Here is a 22898-nt window from a genome sequence, read left to right as displayed (position 1 = left end):
ATGAATAACTCAATTTTTGTCTGGAATTGTCAAGGTGCAGCCTCCAACAGTTTTCATAGAGTTCTAAAATCCCTTCTCCGGGGTTATACACCTGACATTGTTGTTTTGGTTGAACCACGAATCTCTGGGGTTAAGGCAGATAGAGTGATCAAGAAGATTGGCTATCCATACTCGCATCATGTTGAAGCAGATGGGTACTCCGGTGGTATCTGGTTAATGTGGAACAGTCGAGTACAGGTTCGTGTTCTTGCAAACCACAAGCAATTTATTCACACAACCATTCAAAACTCGTCTGGGGATTCAAAGGCCCTTTTCACTGCTGTATATGGAAGTCCATGTCCATCCCTACGAAGTGAACTGTGGGAGGAGCTTTCTTCATTAAGGGTTAGTGATAATGAACCGTGGTTGATAGCCGGGGATTTCAATGCCACGCTTTCCATTGCAGATGGAAAGGGGGGGACACGTAGAACCCAATCTGGGTGCAAACACTTCCAGAAATTTGTCCACAATAATGGATTGTTGGATTTGGGCTTCAAAGGGCCCAAATACACATGGCAGCGTGGAAATTTGTTGGTGAGACTTGATAGAGCCCTGGTCAACAATTGTTGGATCTCATCCCAGCCATGTACAGTCACAATGCACCTTCTTAGGATGCAGAGTGATCATCGGCCCTACTTATTAAACCTGAAAAGGAAAAAGGTGACGATCGGGCCCATTTTAAATTCATTGCTGCTTGGGTGACTCACCATGAATTCCCAAGCTTAGTATCTCGCATATGGGCCCAGAATGGCAATCTAGTTGACAAAATACAAGCCTTTGAAACAGAAGTTCAAGTCTGGAATAGAGAGACGTTTGGGCGAATTGGTAGGTGTAAAGGCAAGCTCCAACGCCGACTGTTGGGCATCCAACGTGCTCTAGAGAGAAACCCCTTTTCCTCTTATTATCTTGAGCTTGAAAGAGAGCTGCGAACTGAATATGAAAATATATGTCTGAGAGAGGAAATCATCTGGCTTCAAAAATCGCGATCCCAGTGGATACAAAATGGTGATCGCAACACAAAGGTGACGGTGAGAAGGCACAGAAACCGTATACTTATGCTACAAGCGCCTGAAGGCCATTGGGAGGCAGATCAAAGTAAGCTCTGTGAAATGGCAACAAACTTCTTCCAATCCTTGTACATAGAAGAGCCACGCCCATCCCCATCCTATCAGTATAAAGGTTTGTTTCCTCGAATCCTTGACCATTTGATGAATTATCTTGCTGCCCCTGTCACCAAAGCAGAAACTAAAATTGCTTTATTTGGCATGTCACCTCTAAAATCACCGGGAGCGGACGGACTACATGCCCTTTTCTTCCAATCTTAATGGGAGTTCCCCATCCTATTAGTATAAAGGTTTGTTTCCTCGAATCCCTGACCATTTGATGAATTATCTTGCTGCCCCTGTCACCAAAGCAGAAACTAAAATTGCTTTATTTGGCATGTCACCTCTAAAATCGCCGGGAGCGGACGGACTACATGCCCTTTTCTTCCAATCTTAATGGGAATTTGTCGATGACTCCCTTTTTGAAGAGGTCAGAAAGGTTTTTCTTGGAGGAGACATTGATCCTGCCTTCAACCGAACCCTCATTGCACTGATTCCAAAAACTGAAAGTCCGCAAACTTTAAAGGAATTTCGGCCCATAAGCTTATGTACAACAGTATACAAGGTCATCACCAAAGTCATAGCTAATAGGCTTAAGCTTGTTATGCCATTGCTCTGCCTCCCTTACCAGTCAAGCTTCATCCCTAGATGAACCATAGTGGATAATATCATTATTGCCCAAGAGGCCATCCACTCCATGAGACGGAAGACTAGCAAGATGGGATGGATAGCCATCAAGGTGGATCTAGAAAAGGCGTTCGATAGAGTCAACTGGGAATTCATAAGGGAGACGCTCTTTGAAGCAAGGTTGCCAGTTAACTTAATTAGTATTATTATGAGATGTATAATGTCCTCAACTGTGCAAGTTCTCTGGAACGGGAAGCCAACTCCGTCCTTTATCCCACAACGTGATATTAGGCAAGGTGATCCACTATCCCCCTATATTTTTGTTCTGTGCATGGAACGGTTGTCACAAGCCATTAAATATGAAGTTGAGAGGAAAAACTGGCAACCAATCAGAATGGGTAGAGGAGGCCCCCCTGTCCCACCTTTTCTTTGCTGATGACTTAATACTCTTCAGCACTACAACAGCAGGTCAGGTAGCGCTTATCAACGGAATGCTCGATGATTTTTATAACTCCTTAGGTCAGAAGGTTAGTGAGGCCAAAACCAGAACCTTTTTTTCCAAGAATGTGAGCAGATCGGACAATATAGACATATGCAGCAGATTGGGATACAAAAGGGCCGAAAACCTTGGAAAATATCTTAGAGTTCCTCTCCTCCATAGCCGGGTTACAAAAGAGACTTATGGTTATATTGAAGAACAAATTAAACAAAAGCTCCAAGGCTGGAAAGCAAAAACACTCTCTCTGGCTGGAAGAATGACTCTCGCCTAATCTGTTCTCTCAACTGTACCTACCTATGCAATGCAGTCAACTAGGTTGCCTCGCGCTACCTGTCAACGGATCACGGCAACTATTAGAGACTTCGTCTGGGGAAGCACCGAGCAGCATAAAGGCATACCACTGGTCAAGTAGAGCATGATATGTCAACCCAAAGAAAATGGCGGATGTAGTCTTAAAAATATGATGGGACAAAATTCAGCTTTTCTTCTCAAGCTGGCTTATACAATCACTACACAACCAAATCTATTTTGGGTCCAAGTCATCAGACACAAATATAGATGGACTCCCTCTCATAAATTGAACCTTCAAAGTAAAAATAGTTCCCTCCTATGGAGAAGTTTGACACCACTTTGGGAGGAGTTAAGCTTAGGCATAAGCTGGAAAATTGGGGATGGTAAGAGCATTAGATTCTGGTCTGACACGTGGGTAAGGGACCTAGGCCCGCTGAAACACTTGACCTTTATGCCTCTAGATGAAATCAGCCTAGAAAAACCACTAATTCATTTTGTGGGATGTAATGGGAGTTGGAAATGGGACGAGTTTGCAAGTGTTTTGCCTCAACATGTCCTTGAACAGATTGCCGCCATCCACCCGCTGGCTCATAATTCAAACCCGGATGAGTATGTATGGAGCCTTACTAGTAGCTTACGGTTCACTACCAAGTCTGCCTACAGACTTATCATGGAAGCTGACTGGGATGAGGAAAGTGATCGCTGGAAGCTTGTATGGAAATGGCCCGGACCCCACAGGGTTAGAACCTTCCTATGGCTAGCAATGAGTAACAAGTTGCTAACAAATGAGGTAAGATTCCGACGGCGAATGACCAAACTGGAAGTTTGCAGCATCTGCGGAAGATAGAAGGAGGACTTGAATCATGTTCTACAGAGGTGCAAATTGGCTTATGCTTGTTGGAAGCTTATAGTACCTCCCCAAATTCACTCTCAATTCTCAGGCCAACCCATCAACAAATGGCTCGGCCTGAATCTAGGCGTCTCTCATAGCAACCCCCCTTGGGCAATCACATTTGGTTTAATGTGCTGGAAACTTTGGGAAGCAAGAAACCGTAGTATTTTTGGAAAGGAAAACGCTAACCCTTATCGCTTGGTGAATGAAGTATTAGCTCTAAGCAATCATGTTATACAAGCAAAAGAAGTCCTTCTCAGAATGGGCTTAGGCTGATTTAATTAGGATGCTCTGTTTTTGCTTTCCGTTCCTGCTTCTTGCCCTATTGTAAATATCTGTTCTTTAATAAATTTCTCCTTTCATTCAAAAAAAAAGATGTAGTATATGGGTAAATCGTTCCCATGATATAGCATTTGGGTAATTATTTTTTAAGTTTATAGTATTTTGACAAAATTACCCTGAAATTTGTTGCTTATGACTTTTCAACTGTGGAGAGAACCAAATTAGAATTGGTGAGAAGCGTTGAAAAGTAGAAGGAGAAGAAGTTAAAAAAGAAGTGGATCCCAACTTTAAGGAATTCACTACATTCTTTCGTTCTTATTATAAATTTCAAATAAATAATTTGTGATTAATAAAAATTAGTTAAAATTAATTAAAATTAATAATTAAGTTATAAATATCCTTTTGGTTTCACAAATGCCCTAATAGTAAATTAGAAAAAAGATTAAAAAATCTTAAAAAAACTATCAAAATAGAAAAATTACAAATAAAGACCCATGACAACATTGGTATGTTAACAACAATAGTATAGGTTTTGATAATAGTTTTTATAAATGAATCCCTGTGTGTAATTTTTCTATTTCAGCGGTCTTTTTTTTTTTTTTGCGATTTTTCCAAAGGATAAAAGAAAATATATGAGGAAATATAATCAGAGAATATCACATATGAGAGAGAATAAATTATATATATTATTTAATAAAATTCATGTCTTTTCTAATCATTTTACTGCTAAATTTTCTTTTTTAATAATAATCTAAACAATTCCACTTTTGTAAACTGACTTATTTACAAAAGTAAATACAAATATAAATCACATTAACCAATCAAACTTTTAAACAATTTAACTTTTTTAAAAATCAAATTGAAAATAAGTTATCTTTTGTATTGCCAATTCAAACCGGCCTTTAAGTGCATGTTTTAAAGACAAAGGAAAGATTTAAGTAATTAAGACAAAATTCAAATGGCAGTAGAACATTTTACTCCGACAAAACATGTTCTTTTCCCGCTCCCTGTCAACTTAAAAGCCACACATGCAACTGGATTGAGGTTTTTTTCCTGATTTTTGTGATAGTGTTTTTATAGGTACAATTTTTTTTTGTGATTTTTTTTTTGGTGATAGTGTTGAAGAGAGAATGAATGTCTTGTCTCTTTTCCCAATAAACGTATAACTTACGGGGAAGAAAATTCTCGCGTCGAATTCTCTAGCTTGCTTTGTTTTGTTCTTTTCCTGTGGCGTGGAATCTTTTGGACAAATTAACTAACTAGAAAAAAATACTTTATTTCTGATAGAATTAGCAACAAAAATTTATTTCGTTACTAATTTCTGACAAATTACTAGCGAAAATTTAGCGACGGATTAGCAACAAAAAATTTTTGTCGCTAATATTAGTGACAGATTAGCAATGAAATTTCTATTCGTCGCTCATCCGTTAGTAAATATTTAGTGATGGAATTAGCAACAAAATTTTTTTATCAGAAATTTATGTCGCTAATTTTAATTATAAAATTTTTAGTGACGGAATTAGTTTGTCAGAGAAGTTTCCGTCACTAATTTCATCAGTAATTCTATTCTATCGTAATTTCATCGCTAATCCATCACTAATTTTAAATTTCATTATTTTATATTATAATCTTACAATAATTTATATAATAATATAATGAAGAATATAATAATTTAAATATATTTTTAATTGTAAAATAAATTGATATATTTGTAGAGTTGGAGTTAATGAAGGTATCATCATCATTTATGTCGTCATTAGATACATACTGAGAATAGGAAGACAATTTCTTAAAAAACTTGTTTAATATTTCATTAAAATCAATTCCTCTTGATTATTAAAATAATTAAAAATAAAACAAGAATACTGATAACTTTCTTATACGAAGTGATATAAGAAAGAAATAATTTTATCAAATGTACAATATATTAAAACATGTAATATATATGATAGAAATTCAAAACCGAAAAATAAATTTATATGAACACTTCAATTTATGATTATAAATTAAACCAATATTGAAGTGAATTTTGAATTTCAATCATTAAACAATGAAATTTAATCATGATATAATTAATATCTATGATATAAATTGATTTTGGTCTTCATTGCCAATACAAATGGTATATACAGAAGATTTTAAGAAAATAACTCGACCTATAATAATTAATGGGTTTCGAGCATACCTGAAGTGTCGAGTAATCTCAGATTCAAATAGCCACGCGCGGAATTCCAATCACGGTAATGGAGTGGGAATCAACGTTCACAGCAAATGCACTTTATGTTTGTTAGGAAGAGAAGAGAGACGCAGGCGGGAGGAAAAACAAGCCGGTTAGAAAAATCAGTTTTTCAAACTGATTTTATCTCTTGAAAATAAAACTTCCGCCCCCTTTGTCCTTATCCATATTTTGGAAGAAAAGAATTGCAAATAACCATTTAAGACCCACAGGTTGTGTTATTTGCATTAGAGCCCCAAATTTAATGGGCTTGGGCCCAATCCACCAAGGGTGGACTGGCCCATTTTCCTACATCTCCCACTCACACTTGGTGGATTAGGTGTCAAGGGTCTCGTCTCTTCGCCTCCCCTTAGTTTCATACTTAGTGCTTTGCCGTGACCGCGTGGGCATGACGTCTTCATTTAGGTGCCTGTACTAGAAATCCTTTTATAGGACCAGCACAAGTTACCTTCTCCTTTTGTGTAGCGTGAATTTTAAAATTATGCCTCAGATGTCCTAGATTTACTTATATACACTTTTTCATGGTAAATCTAATACCTCTCGAGTCAAAAGTTGACTCAGATTACCTTTCTCTTATGTCTAGTATCCACACTTACGACCACAAAATGTCATAAGGGATATGTCACAGACACTAGCATAGGTGTGTATATCACAGTCAATCTTCCTTTCGCCCAAACATCACTTTGAAATGGATCAATCGCTTTCTTAACATACTACCTTAGATCGCATCAATCATGACCATAGGACATATGCCAAAGTAGCAGTCACTGAAACATATCTTCATGATATTGTCAAAGTCAAAGGACACCAATAGGAGGATAATTCCTCCCTGGGACTCACACAGCAATGAAGCAGGGATCTTTCACTTGCTTCCCTTTTGCGGTTCTCTCAGCACATGTGGTATGAAACACATGCTACGGTGTTACTCTTTTACTATAAGAGCATATGTCGATTTAGATTTATTATTAACACCGTACAGACTTAGGTCCAGACACACTCAGTATCTAAACCCAAATTCTTCAATTCTGCTCATTGTTATGACGTCGATGTTGAAGAGTTTGTTTGTCTAGCTACAGGTATTATGGAAGTGGGATTCCAAACTTTGATCCAACTTTATCAACGTGGATCTTATCTTGACTTGCTACACTTTAGTCAAGGCGACATAAAGTTTGTGTTTCTTCTCTACCATATTAGCATTCATTGCTGCTTTACTGGTGAACACAAATGTCTCATCTTTGTTCACTCCACCTGAGTGTCAAAGGCGGTTGCCCGTGTGAGAGAGTCAACCTTTTTAACCTGTACGACATACTAGACATTGTATACTTTTGGACAAACACATAAAGTGATAACGAAATACAATTTCATTAATGAAGCGTTCATATTACACTTTATGTATGCCAAGGGCTTGTACATGTTCTTTAAAAACTTTTTCGCCTATTGGCTTTGTCAGAGGATCTGCTACGATACATTTGGTTGAAATATATTGTACAGTAACAATCTTTTGTGCTATGTAATCTCTAACAAAATTATACTTGATGTCAATATGCTTGGTTTTGTTGTGATACTTAGGATCTTTAGTATAGGCTATGGCTGTAGTATTGTCACAGTATACCATCACTGGACTGGTACTCTCGTTTCTAAATCCAAGGTGTTCTATAAATCTCTTCAGCCATAAAGCCTCTTGCACTGCTGCAGTGCATGCCACAAACTCAGCTTCCATTGAATGTAAGGCAATGCACGTTTGCTTCTTGCTACTCCAACATATGGCGCCATTATTGAGCAAGAAGGTATAACCTGAAGTTGATCTTCGTTCTTCTTCATCTCCGCCTACATCAGCATCGGAGTACCCAACAAGACGCAGGTCACCTCCTTCGTAGCACAGTGCATAATTGGAAGTTCCCTTTAAGTACCTCAAGATCCTCTTCACTGCTTTTCAATGCTTTTCACCGGGGTTAGACTGGAATCTGCTCACCAGTCCCACTGCATAACAGATGTCTGGTCTTGTACACATCATTGCGTACATCAGACTACCAACAGCACTGGCATATGGAACTCTTTCCATCTTCTTTTTGTCAGATTCGGTTTTGGGACACATGTCAGAACTCAAAGCCACTCCAGTGGCAATGGGCATACTCATGGGATTGCAGTCTTTCATGTTAAATCGCTCAAGAATCTTGTTGATATAATTCTCTTGTGAAAGAGAGAGGATTCGTTTTGAACGATTTCTTTGGATCTTAACTCCAAGTATGTACTCTGCTTCACCCATGTCTTTCATTTCAAAATTCGACGAAAGCCATTCTTTAATAGCCACCACCGAATCTAGACTATTTCCGGCTAATAGTATATCATCTACATATAAGGATAATATGACAAAATTACCCTCAAATCGCTTAATGTAGACGCAGTGGTCTTCCTCTATCATTTGGAAGTCATATGAGGTTATCGCTTTGTGAAACCTCAAATACCACTGTCTGGATGACTGCCTCAATCCATAAATGGACCTTTTGAGTTTACAAACTTTATTTTCTTTTCCTTTTTCAATGAAACCTAATGGTTGTTCCATATAGATTTCTTCATCCAGATTACCATTCAAAAATGCAGTTTTTACATCCATCTGATGTAATTCTAGATCTAAACTGTTTACTATTGCCAAAATAAGTCTAATAGAATTGAAACGCACAACAGGTGAGAACGTATCTTCGTAATCTATTCCTTCCTGTTGCATGTATCCCTTTGCCACTAATCGAGCCTTGTATTTGTCAATTGATCCATCCACTTTTCTTTTAATTTTGAGAACCCACTTGTTCCCAATGGCTTTACACCCTTTTGGAAGATCAACTAACACCCAAACTTGGTTCTTGTTCATTGAGTCCATTTCTTCTTCCATAGCTTTCATCCATTCATCTTTCGCAGGACCTGACAAGGCTTCTCGTACAGAACGGGGCTCATCATCCCCTTCTGGAGTAACTAAGAGAGATTCGCCTTCTATTTGAAAGCGTCTTTTGGGAACACTTTCCCTGTTACTCCTTCTAACGGGAGCTTTTTGCTTATCTTTCTTCTTCCATAGCTTTCATCCATTCATCTTTCGCAGGACCTGACAAGGCTTCTCGTACAGAACGAGGCTCATCATCCCCTTCTGGAGTAACTAAGAGAGATTCGCCTTCTATTTGAAAGCGTCTTTTGGGAACACTTTCCCTGTTACTCCTTCTAACGGGAGCTTTTTGCTTATCTTTCTTTCTTTGTTCAGGTCTTGGTGTTGACCTTTCTTGGCTCCCACTCAGATTGACACACCTAGACGATTCTGGTTTGTTAATTTGTTCTGTACTGTCTTGTTCCTGTGTTTCATAAAGAGAAACGGTACGGTCAACATCTCCTCTATTAGGAAATTCAGTCTCAATGAATATTACATCTCTTGATTCTATTTCAGTCACGGTTCCATCTTCCTTTTCACCTATGAAAACGTATCCCTTTGATTGTTCAGAGTACCTTATGAAGATACATTTCTTTCCTCGGGGACCCAACTTCCCATGCTTATGAGAAGCATCATGGACATTGACCCCCAGGGTCTCAAGATGCTTAGATCTGGTTTGCGTTTTGTCCATAACTCGTAGGGTGTGGAAGCGACTGATTTTGAGGGTACACGGTTAAGTATGAAGGTTGCCGTTAACAAAGCATCACCCCAATAAGAAATTGGCAGGTTTGCTTGAGCCATCATTGACCTAACCATGTCTAAAAGAGTTCTGTTTCTTCTTTCAGCAACCCCATTTTGTTGTGGAGTGCCAGGGATAGTCAGTTGTCTAATTATCCCTTTTTCTTCACAGAGCTGTTTGAATTGATCAGATAAATATTCACGACCTCGATCAGTTCATAATGCTTTAATTTTACTGTCCATTTGATTCTCTACCTCATTTATGTATCGTCTAAAGCACTCAAGAGCTTCAGACTTATGCGAGATCAAATAGACATGACCATATCGTGAAAAATCGTCAATAAAGGTAATAAAATACCAAGCTCTGTGTCTTGCCCTCACACTCATTGGACCGCAAATATCAGAATGGATTAATTGCAATGGAGTTTCAGCCCTTTTTCCCTTACCGAAAGGCTTTCTTGTTGCCTTACCAGCTAGACAGTTCTCACATAGTGACATTTCCATATTGGGAATGGCACCCAACAATCCTTCTTTTGCTAGTTTAATCATTCTATTTTGATTAATGTGTCCTAGTCTAGCATGCCAGGTGTTTATGTCAATGTTATTCGAAGAAACAGCAAAGCATTCATTACTATTGAAATCACCAACAATATCTAAAACAAAGAACTTCTTAAACAGGAAAGCTGAACCATAAAGAACAAAGTTGCTAAAAATGTCTGCAACTTTACCATGAAAGTTTACATTAAACCCAAATTCTAACAGACATAATACAGAAACCAAGTTCCGTCGGATGTCAGGAGCATAAAGTACATCATGGAGTATCAAGGTCTTCCCACCACGCAAAGTAAATTTGCAGGTGCCCAAACCTTTAACCTCGATCCTCGCGTTGTTCCCAATGTAAAGCCACTTGCTTTGATACGGCAACCGACGGTACTCGATAAAGGATCCTCGATCCCTGGTTACGTGGTCTGTGGAGCCTGAGTCTATAATCCAAGAAGAAGAAACAGGTTCTGTTAGAAAAACAGTACTAGAAACATATGAAACATGTGAATTCACATAATCCACTAATACCTTTTCGCTCTCAGCCTGTTTTGAACAGTCACGTGTGAAATGGCCCATTCTCTGGCAGGCGAAGCATTTGACCTTCTTCAGGTCTAGCTTCTTCTTCCCACCTTTCTTTCCCTTCTTCTTGAATTGCTTCTTTCCCTTTTTGGATTGAGGACTACCCTTCTTCCCTTTCTTTTGAAACTTCTTGCCCTTCTTGGAATCGGGCCTTGATTGGGAAGTACCGGCATCCTCGGTGTAATAAGCTTGTCCAGAGGTCTTGTAAGCCTCTAAACGTTCATCCTCCAGCTCCAAGTGTTTGGCTACATCGTTAAAAGTAACGATGTTTTCATTATGGGTCAAGTTGACTTTCATGTGTTCCCAGCTAGCAGGAAGCGATCTGATAACAGCCTGCACTTGTTGTTCATCAGACAGGACATGGCCTGCTTCCTTAAGTTCTCTGATCATGTTGGCCATCTCTCTCAAATGTTGTTTCATTGGATTGTTTGGCTTGAGCTTATAGGTGTCAAACTTAATCGTCAACCTTCTAAGTTTAGTGGTAGAAGTACCACCAAACTTGTCCTTTAATAGCCTGTGCAGTTTTGTGCCTCTCAAACTCGCACATAATGTCATCAGCCATGGCACTCAGAAGCGTAATTCTTGCTATGCTGTTTTTCTTCTTCCACACCAAGTAAGCCTCTTGGTCTCTCTTATGTTGGGCCGTATTCCCAACTTCAGGCTCGACCATTGCAGTGGTTAAAGGTTCAACCGCATCTTGTTCCTCCAAGATGTATTGAACCTTTCGGTGCCATATGTCCCAGTTATCCCCGTTGAGCTTTTCTCCCTTATTAAGCTCAGCAATTATGTTCTTGGTTGCCATTTTCAGTTCTGAAGCAAATTTATCCCACATTATTCTACATTCTCTCTAAAAGAGACGTACCATAGAACATCTTAGTTATATATAGCACAGCGAAGTATACAATGTCTTGTACTTATATCATCCTTGATCAGAAAGTAATGATGCTGCAAGATCCATGATCAAGAGCATACGTTTGTACCTCCCATCACACAGATACAAGCAACAAACATTATTTCCTATCAAGGATTTTATATAAGCACTTCAAAAAAAATTATGACTCTTAGAAGTCTTATCTTCTAAAAGCTCCCACTTATAAAAAGCATACACATACTATTCACAAGATAATCATATAACAACAATTCAAGTAATTTCATTAAATGAAACAACATATTTAGTCTGTTTACAATGCATGAAACCATAAAAAACTTAATACAACAAATATTAATAAAGCATATGTAAATATTACATTATTTGATATGCACATAAAGGTAATTAAGCATTGCTTTCCTTAGGCTCCTGAGTTTGCGTTTTTTGTTCATAAAGGAGGATACTAGCTCTATGGCCCAAATCCAGTAAGACTTTCTTATGGGTTTGCCTTTAGGTCTGCCTCTAACCCTTATCGCTCTTATGTACTCCATTATAACTTTAAGGTAGAATTCGGTATTCTTCTTATCGGTCATGTATTGGATGTAATTCGCGAGCACGCCATTGATTCCTTTTATATTTGTCAATTTTGCAGCATCTGTCTCAGCTATACTCATAGCTAATGCGGGGGTCAAAGGTTGGTTCACCTCTTCTCCTTCCTCAACTTCAATTTCATTAGGGAGATCCCGTGGATCTTTATAGACTAATTGAGGTGCGATAGGGAGGGGTTCAGTGGGGAACATAGTTTCCGACTCAGGTCCGGAATCCACTAACTCCTCTGGGTCTTCTTGAGGAACCTCTTCAGGGTCCTCCTCAGGATCCTCATCCTCAGGTTCATGTTCTGAAATTCCATCACCTAAGAATGAATATTCCAATGAACCATGATCGGTATTTTCAGTGCTACTAGAAGCCTCTTGCTCCATTTTCACCTAGAACAAAATAATATAAATTATTTTGAATATTCTGGAATTTTTATCCACATAAAAACACTAGAAAACGCACTAAAATACTCATAAATGGATCCTAAATTTGTCTCTAAAATTATCAAATTATATATTAAAATAAAGATCCTAATTTTAGGGATTTTTAGAGACAAACCACACCCCAATTGGACCATTCACGCGCCTACACGCGGCCCTAGAAGGAAGAATTAGCGAAAAATTTTAAAAAAACTTCGCCCACTCTCGCTGTCGGCGTGTGTACGTCACGCGCCGCCATGGAGCCGGCCGCTGAGGACACGCGCCGTTCGGCGGCCCGCACGCGCCACCACCTTTCAGGTGGTGGTGTCCACGTGTCGAAGAGGTATGCCACGTGGCGGCACGCGCCACGTGGCAATTCTGGCAAAATTTTTTATATAAATTATTTTATTATTATTATTATTATTTTATATATATATTTTTTGTTTTTTTCGGGTTGGGCTTGGTCCGGTCCTATCCGGATCCGGACCAAGCTAGCCCAACCAACTCAGTCGCCCCGCCTCATTTTTTTTTTGTACGACGTCAAAACGACATCGTTTGGGGGGGCTGGAGGTTGTCTTCAACCTCCAGCCGGGTCTGACCGACCCGGTTTCCGTCGCGGGTCAGGTCCGTCGGACCCGGATTATTCTCTCCCCCGTATCTCCTCCGTCCGACGTCCGTTCTTCGCGTTCTTGGTGTCATTTTCTTCGTTTTTTTGAGCTCTACGCAATGGGATAATTTTTGAAGCCTAAAAACTTCATTTTTCAGACACCCAGAAACGAAAACTCTAATGGCTCAAGAACGAACTGTACCGGTCATGAATTTCATGCTTCCAAACCTACATTTTTACCGTTTTTCAGATGTTTTTAATTGTTTTCGGTCATCTCCCATGCAGAATACTATCATATAATTGTTGGAGACAACAAACAAAAAAAAACTCTCACATCCGACGTTCATGGAAGCCAAAAAAAAACTATTAAATAACACAGAATCATCATAAACAACTATCATGCTGAATATAAAGAGAAGATTTACTTAATATCTGAGAGCAAATCACTGAAGTGGGAATGAAGTGCCAAACCGTGAGGCACACAACAAAAAAAAAATGAAAACGCAGAAGGTGAAACAGGGCAGTGGAAGAAATAGAGGAGGCTCTGATACCAATAATGGGTTTCGGGCATACCTGAAGTGTCGAGTAATCTCAGATTCAGATAGCCACGCACGGAATTCCGATCACGGTAATGGAATGGGAATCAACATTCACAGCAAATGCACTTTGTGTTTGTTAGGAAGAGAAGAGAGACGCAGGCGGGAGGAAAAACAAGCCGGTTAGAAAAATCAGTTTTTCAAACTGATTTTATCTCTTGAAAATAAAACTTCCGCCCCCTTTGTCCTTATCCATATTTTGGAAGAAAAAAATTGCAAATAACCATTTAAGACCCACAGGTTATGTTATTTGCATTAGAGCCCCAAATTTAATGGGCTTGGGCCCAATCCACCAAGGGTGGACTGGCCCATTTTCCTACAATAATAAATAAAAATCAATGATCAGCCGGCTCATTTTCATATCCATATCGGCTCCTCACTCAAAATACTGTTCTATGAACAGTAACAGCTTAGCGTATGAACAGTGCCAGCTCGCATATGGCTCCCTCATTTTTTTCCTTCTTACGGGGTTGTTCTCATCTGTCATATTTTTCACCTACTACGCCTACTCCTCTGTTCAAATTCAAAATTGAGGCTCTATTAATTTGTTTCTTTTCCCCTCATTTTCTTCTTCTCATCACCAATGCCGGTGAGGGACCGGCGGAGAAAATTTTCTGGAAGCTTCATTCAGTCCCTCCTTTGCTCAAGTCATTGCTCCTCTTTTGAAGGGAGAATGTTTTTTTCATTTATAATGCTTGCTCTCACCCTCTGTATTTGTAATCTCTCCTTGTCCCATCTATTTTTCTCTTTCTTTTTCATTTATTCTTCTTCACAGGCTTCTTCGGTGGCTGAGAGATCAACTAGAGGGGTCTTCAACTTCATCTCCATTTTGGCTGATTATTTCTGACCTACAACTTCGCTACTTTTGCTTTAAAGGTGGGATTTCTCCATGCTCTTTTCTTATCGCAAGCATTTTTTCCCTTCCATTTCTTCCATGCTTATTCTATCTTATTCTTCTTCATTCTATATTTCCCATCATTTTATCTATTTATGCTTCATGGTTCTCATCGGTTATGATTTTTGGAACCCTCAAGTCGTTGATTTCAACAAAAAAATTTTAAGGAAGGAAAAGAAAAGAACAACAATACTTAAATGATTTATTAAAATGCTTTGTGTGATGCACATATGGTGTGAAGGAAGTTTGAAAAGTGCACGTAAATAAATTGAAATGACAAGCAATTATTTGTATTAACTGTTGCAAAATTTTCATTCATTCATCATTCTCCATAACTTCCACTCATAAAATAATGTTCAGAGAACAATAGTTTAAGTGAGGAGCCGATGTGGATCTGAAAATGAGCTGGCTGGTCATGGATCTACATTAATTATGGTATTGAGTGTTGTTTTGTTTTGTTTTTTTTTTATACCTCTCAAAATTTGAGTTTTTAGTATCAGAACCTTCCTTCATGTGGAATTAAACTTTGTCAACAAAATAGCAAAAAAGAGGACCATAATCTTGGAGGTACATTGGATTTGACAACCATTTTCATCCACAAGCATAGAGGCACATCGAAAACACAACTTTCAATATATCATTCACTGGGGAATAAGAGTGGCTGAGCGTGCATTGCTAATAGGTTGGTAGTTGAATTAGCCTTTTCTCCAGGAACTTTAGAGAGGAAGAATCTTTTATTTGCCATTATGATCAGCTTTCTGGTCATTCCTCTTCATGTTTTGAGGGGATAGTTGCTGTATTTCTTGATTATCTAATATAGATTTATGATATTATCCAGATGCTTATTTCATGATTCTATATATTTGGAGCGAGACTAGAGATTTACATTTGGTATGCAATTACATCAGCGATCACTAAAATTTTACAGCAGAAGGATCCTCAATCTTGGGTGGGATCTTGGCTTGCCAATTGCCAACACATTCCAACTCTATCAAAACTATGGTGGTCCATAAATTCAGAATTGTGATCGTTATGTTTCAAATGATGTGGAGGCATTAGTAGGTTTAGATATTAGGCCGTAAATTCAATAAACTGTGGCTAGCATTTTCCTTTTCTTTCTAGAAAAAACTATTTATGGAGACTAATCGAGATTTTCAGGGGTTTCATATGTATACTTTTTTTAATGTGTTTGTGAGACAGGTTTGATCAATATAAATCTGTAAAGAATTCTTTCATTTCAATTTATTTTGGTCAAGCAATTTTTGCGATCAAATGTGATAACCACATTTTATATATATATATATATATATATATATTATACTTTACGTCCCCAGTGCATGATGTTCTCTCTGCATTCTACATTTTCTCAATGATATGATTATCATTGTTTCAATGTCTTGCTTAGTTTTTCAATAAACTAATCTAAGTTCAATAAAAGGTGTCAAGTTAATTTTTTTGTTTCAAACTATCATTTCTTTAAACATGCACACAAGTATGTATGTAAAGTTGATGGGAAAGCAGTTTTTTGGTGTAAAGTTGATTTTAGTTGTGCCAATATGTTGCTATTAAATTTTTTGTGCTTAGGTTAACCATTAAATTTTTTCAGCCATCTAATGGAAGATTATAATCACAAAATAGCTATTGTAATTATAACTTAGTTTCGAGAAGGTTGATGCACAATGTATGGACCCTGGTCATTAAAATTTAGTACAAGTTTTTGGGATCATGAAGGTGCAGGAGGCGTGTGGGAAAGGCATATGCAATAGCAATCAACAATCTTTATCTGAAGCACTATTTATTTCAGTCAATGTTTAGTCCCTTTTTTCCACTTTATTGAACGTGCCAAATTGCGTCTTATGTCAGGATTTTAGAAAATAAGTTGACCTTACTTGCTATGTGAAATGAAGGAAGGTAGGCTGCTTGTATTCTTTATATTTGTTTAAGTTGCAGTAAAAGGTGGAAAAAGCTGTTTGTGGTTGCAGGATAAGTTATGATTGTAGTTGCAGGATAAGTTATGTTTCGGAAGCATGTGTGTGAAGTTATTACAGCAAAAAAAAAAAAAAAAAGATGTGAAACATGAGTGTCTGTCTTAGGATTTGAAGTGCATTTTGCTGCCACACGCATTTACCAAATTATATTTGAAGATATTATGTTTAGTGAATTATAGATAATAGTAACTTACTGAATTTCTAAATGTTTAGCTTGTGTTATATATGGATGTAATTGAATCAAAATTATCGACATACTCTTCTAGTCTTTTTAATTAAATATGGTTATGATCTAATCAAATGCAATTGTTACTATCATAGCTTATGTAGAGTGTTATGAACATATTATTCAGTGCTGTCCAACAGTAATCGCAGTTGTATTGGTTTAATTTATTCATATTGAAATTGTTTTGTCATTATTTATATTTACGTAGTACCATGGTAGTGATCACATCCACTGCATTTCCATATGAGTATTTTGTGATTTTTGGATCATGTTTTATGAGCATTGAAGTGATATATCACAATAGAATATGAACACTATAGTTTGTGAGGGTGGACTTAATAAAATTAGATGACTTAAGGTCTGATGAGATTATTTTACTAAATATTATATACCACAACTGAATACATGGGATTATATTAAGAAAACCATTACTATTTATTACAGATATATTGTGTAGAATTTCGGATATAGACTTCATGCGGTAACTGATTTATTATCTTAATTCTTGTAATATCAAATTTAATGGTCATGAAAGTTGATATGGAATAGTTATATTCTTTTGTTGAAAAAGACATGCAAAGTGTGGTTGTGCGTGTAAGGAGCAAAGAAGGACTAACCAATGTAAATTACCAGCAAACATAAAAGACTCTTGATGGTTTAGTAAATCTATGTTTTTGTGCCAGTCCTGGTGATTTTATCATTGTACTGAGTGGTGTGAAGGCATGGTCATCATTATGGTTCATAGTCTGCCAATGGATGTGTGTTTTCAGGCAAGTTACTGGGTGTTGTGGAACAATGATAAAAAAAAATTCAGCTTAAAGATATCATTCCGAAGCTCCTGGTTGCCTTCATCTGTGCATCTTGAGCTGTGTGAAGATGTGAGACCATTTTGAAGCACCAGCAAAATGTTCAGTCTTTTAATATGGTGGACTCAGGATTTAGTATTTGGTGACTGTTCGAATCAATTGTCTGGATAGTAGGCTCAGTAGGAAGTTTGAGTAGTCACGTTATAGTTCTAGAGATTTTGACACTTTTCATAGTTGGCCATTGTGTTAGCAATCGGAGATAGAAGATCTGGATCCGCCAGAAAAAAGATGGAATACACTAATATTTGGAGCATATCAGATCAAGATATGAAACCTGGAATTGATATGTTTATGAAAATGTTATGTGAATTAAGCAGTAGCTAAGATATCAATTTGATACAGAAATTATATGTAAGAATGAGTATGTAAGTTAAGGTAGATGTGGTGTGTGATATATACTTGGTTAAGTTGGTTACAACTTGATGTCGTCAAAACTTCACTGCATACATAAATGTTGAGATTTTTTTTTTAATTAGTAATTGACGTGCATGCATCATGGAAAGTTGAGAAGAATATTAACCTTACATGATATTCTTTTCATCGACTTAATTTAGTCAGTTGGAATTATTGTTGCTGCATCTTCGTAAACAAATAACATGTGGCAGAAATTATATTTCTTAATGCGTTTTAGGACGTTACAGATACCAAGGTTGTGGAAGTGGTATTGTTCAGTGTTTTCTTATAATTTCCTGCCTGTGTTTTTTTTTTTTTTATTTCCAAGTCATGTGCCCTTAGAATTTTCAGATTGATTGTCTCCCACGTAAAGTTGGCTCATGCAAATTTTTTATTAACCCCAGCTTGGAGAGGAGGAGATTAGCATAGCTGATAACTCCCCTACTTTTGTTTTTTTTCTTTCAATTTTCATTTTGACTTATTTTTTTTTAAAAGTTTATTGGTCAATTCCATAGGCTCAATTTTCGTTCTGATCTTAAATATCATCTGTCTGATTCTTTTTTTATTTCAAACCAATCAATAAGATATGAAAAAAGATGCAAGAATTGGCAGCACTATAAGCATAATTATATGGTTTGGATGGTTGCTGGTGATGATTATTGTCATAGAAGGGTATTGCCGTTTAGAAAAATCATTCTCACGTGTATTGCACGGGACCGTGCAAGAAGGCTTTTTTTTTTTTTAAATGATGTTTAGTACTTAATGTTCATCGTTTCGAATGAAGAATACTTCTTTTGATATGGTACGTAACGCTTCCTCTTTTTTATAATTGTTACGCAATTCATGATCATATTATAATCATTGTGAAACTATAACAATATCCAAACAAACAAAGTGCAAACTAATTATATTATGATACATCCTTTTTTAATGTTTTGTGCTCATTGCAATGAGGTAAAACATCAAAATATTAAGATATTTTAAACTCCTCCTAAATATCAATATCAAATTACTTGCATTACTTTTTGGCTAATTAAAGAGGTGTACAAATAAAAAGCTAAAATAAGAGTTTTCTGACTTATTAGTCTTGTATGATTTCAATTCAATATTTTAATTTAATGGAATGACATTTTTTTAATTTTTCGTAAGTAAATATATAAGACTTAGTTAATTAATTTGAGAAAATTAAATAAATTAAATAAATTACTGTAAAGTATTTATATTTATCTTTTTTTCTTCAAATTAATTTGCTTGACTTATAAACTAATGTATATGAAATCTAATGATATACATAAATATTTTAAAGAGATCATAAAATTAAATTAATTAAATTTCATTAATTAATTTTTTTAAAAAAATCAAATTATTGGATCAAGATGAAACCCACTTAAATAACCTTATCTTTTTTCTCATCCTCATTTTATCTTCTCTCTCTATGTTGTAAAATGGCAAAAGCTAGGAAGTTTAACTTTTGCTGCACTGAGCTTTTTTTTTTTTTTCCCCTTCCAAAAGTTGGATAGAAAAAAGATGATCAAACAATGTTTCATCTCTAACGATACCACTAACTCACATTTTATACTTTCCAATGCACTTTTTCATATTCAAACGATGATCAAAACATGCTGTTGATGGTCAATGATGTCATGATAATGTTTTTGTATATTATTTGCACATGGATTTGCATTATTATATTTAAAGCACGTGGGTTAGTATGTATCTATTTGATGTGTTAGAGTGGGTTCATCCCGCGCGATGCGCGGGGTAAATTGCTAGTTATATAAGATACATATATAAGTAGAAGAATATTGTTTATCATAATCTATTCAAATCATTTAATTTTTTTATATGGAATAATTTATTAGATTTTATTATGGTAGCTATTTTTTGAATAACAAGATTTTTTTTATTCATTATAAATAGTTTTCATCAAATATATAAAACAGATATAGATAATATATTATAATGTAATATAATAAATATATAACTAAATTATATATCTTATCAATGTTAATCAAAAAATTAAATTTAAAAAACATATTTATGAAAAAAAATTATTTATGATTTAAAGGTCAAAAGTAGTGTCATTGAAAATTAAAATTATATTAAAAATATTTCTTAAAAAAATAAAACATTATAAAATAAATAGTAAAACAAATATTTAAAAATTATTTTGTCATTAAAATAGTTATGATTAAAATCATCATGTAGTTTATTTTTAATTTTTAATAATATATATGTATATATAATTGTTTGTGTAAAAGAATATTATATATATATATATTTAATTTTACATAATAAGTTAACAAGTTCATTGCAGCTCAACTGGTAAAGCCGCACGTTCGCATAAACGAGGTCTTGAGTTTGAGTCATGGAAAAGTCACTTTGAAGAGGAATTATGTGGTGGTAACACGCGACAGGTAGAAGTGAGGTGGTAGTGACACATGAAGATGGTCACGCGGTCATCACCGACAATGAGGTGGACTAGTGGAGGGGCCATGTGGCATTTTAAATTTTTTTTCAAAAATCAAATTAGTAACAGAATTTTTCCGTCGCTCAAATTCCATCGCTAATTACTAATCCAATTAGTGACAGAACAAATTCCATCACTAATTATGTCGTTAAATAAAAATTTTGTCACTAATTGCGTGTTTTTTTTGTAGTGATTGCGCACAAACAAATATCATGGTTGATATATTCTGCCTTATTTTTCTCCCTGAGGGAAAAAAACTCCAAGTCAACTTTTTCGCTATATGCTCAACTTGTTAAGGCCTTGTTGGGTTGCAAAACAGATCTTCTATTTATTTGTAATTGTAATTATTATCCAATTATTTTTAATTCATCTTTATTCTTGCAACTGCCGGAAGAAGAGGGGTGGGATCCAACGGATGGCTCATGTTTTGTTTTCATTACTGTTTGTTTTTATTTGTTTTGTTTCAACTTTGCTCTTTCTTTTTCTTTGTTTTGCTTTGTTCCCTTGTACAGTTTTATATGTTGTTTCCTTTTGAGGACTTTTTGTAATCTTTTCTGAAAATTAATAAGATGATTCTTTGTTAAAAAAATTAAGTGGTGATATATTCTTGCTAATTAAATTCCATAATAAAAAGAATATTCATTTCGGAAAGATTTAGAAGAAACTTGAGAAATAAATTGCCTCTTTTTCCATTCCCTCGTCCTTTTCCAAATCTTTTAGAAGTTCTTTATCATAAAATTCCAAACCCAGTTGTATAAAAAATATACTTTGGCTTCCAATGTCTCTATAAACGCCTATAAAATGCACCCAAAAAAAAATTTAAACAATCAATTTTAACCACTACATTTCAGGTAAAAAAAATTATAACTACTAAATTCATGAGGTAATCTTATGTGCTGAACATCTTATTTATCAAGTAAAGTGAAAGGAATATTTCTTATCAGTTAAAAACGGAATACTTCTTACCATAATAAGCTACAATCTCTTGTTCATTTAAATGTCATTCCTGAAGATCCTGTTACCTTAATTTGTTTTGGTTTTCAATTATGTATTTCGGATATTATTTCTTTCTTTTTGAACTTTGATGTCTTTGTTTTATGAAACAGGCGTTGATTTTGTTGTACTTTTTTATTATATATATTGTTCTTATTAAAAACAAAAAGTAATCTTGTGAGCTTGAACATTGTTAAGCACGGCAAAACCATAGCGTGACCAAAATGAGCAATTTACCTGTTAAAAAAACAGAAAATACTGGTTAAAAAAAATCCAAAAGTTGCAATGACAGAAAATATTATATAACCAAGTAAATTCTCATGTATAATTGATTTTTTTTTTGGGTCAAGAAATCATATAGGATGCAATCTATTTATAAAAGGCATATCTTCCAGGCAATTCTGTTGTTGCTTGTCCTCAAGCTTTTCGACATAATTTTTTTTGTTAAATGGGATAGGATATTGAAGAGTAATTAGAAAAAAGACTTTTTCTCCTGATAATTACATTTAATTTAACGGGTGACTTGGTCGTATATTTTAAAATTTAATGAATATCTTCTAACAGTAGTCAAGAGTGAGGGCAATGGAGTTGAAGTGTGGGCATTGGGCCAAGAATAGGCACTACGCCGAAGGTAACGGAAAAAGGAAACATGATGGATAATTTAGGAAAATAAAAATAATTATGGACATATGAGGCAGGACAAGGTAAAATATTATCTTTTTCTTTCAAATTGTCGTATTTGGAAGAGAGGGTAAGAAGGAGAAGGGAAATTTTAGAAAATTTTCCCTCCCCCTTCTAAACTTTTTATCTGCCCAACAAGAGGAGGGGAGCAAAATTCCTCCTCTCAACCCCCCATACCAAACACATTTTTATTGTTTTCCAGCCACAATACAAAATACTCCTCCAGTCCTTAATATAAAACTTATTTAACTAATTTGATTAGATTAAGAAAGTTAGGTAAATTAGTTAATTATAAGAAATATGATACGTTTTTTCTAAAATACCATGATCGGCTTTCTTAATACCCTGTCTTCCTCTTCTACTTGATTATGGTTGAAAGAGTATCCATAAGGGTAATTTAAATAAAATTGATAAATATGATAAATGGGTCTTGTATTTAGGACCAAAACCAATTTAATAATTGTGTTCTATATTAAGGATCGAAGGAGTACTATACCTTATATGAATTTCGAAGTTAATACTTGAAGTTTGTGATTATTTACTCAATTTCATGATCTAT

General features: G+C 35.7%; 1 protein-coding gene and 1 long non-coding RNA gene across 2 annotated transcripts; both read left to right on the top strand.

Annotated features, from left to right (window-relative positions):
• LOC114713696 (uncharacterized) lies at nt 1-1794 on the top strand. The gene is made up of 3 exons (XM_028898366.1): nt 1-625; nt 766-1218; nt 1571-1794. The coding sequence occupies exons 1-3, from the start codon at nt 1-3 to the stop codon at nt 1792-1794; spliced, it is 1302 nt and encodes a 433-aa protein (XP_028754199.1).
• Nucleotides 1795-14459: 12665 nt separating this feature from the next.
• On the top strand, nt 14460-15963 carry LOC114713691 (uncharacterized). Its single transcript, XR_003737367.1, has 2 exons — nt 14460-14703; nt 15561-15963. It is a non-coding gene; the product is annotated as an uncharacterized LOC114713691 (long non-coding RNA).
• Nucleotides 15964-22898: the final 6935 nt, after the last annotated feature.

This window comes from Neltuma alba, unplaced genomic scaffold (genome assembly GCF_004799145.2).
Source record: "Neltuma alba isolate B1F8T4 unplaced genomic scaffold, ASM479914v2 tig00011447_pilon, whole genome shotgun sequence".
NCBI lineage: Eukaryota > Viridiplantae > Streptophyta > Magnoliopsida > Fabales > Fabaceae > Neltuma > Neltuma alba.
This window is presented reverse-complemented; position numbering and strand designations above follow the sequence as displayed.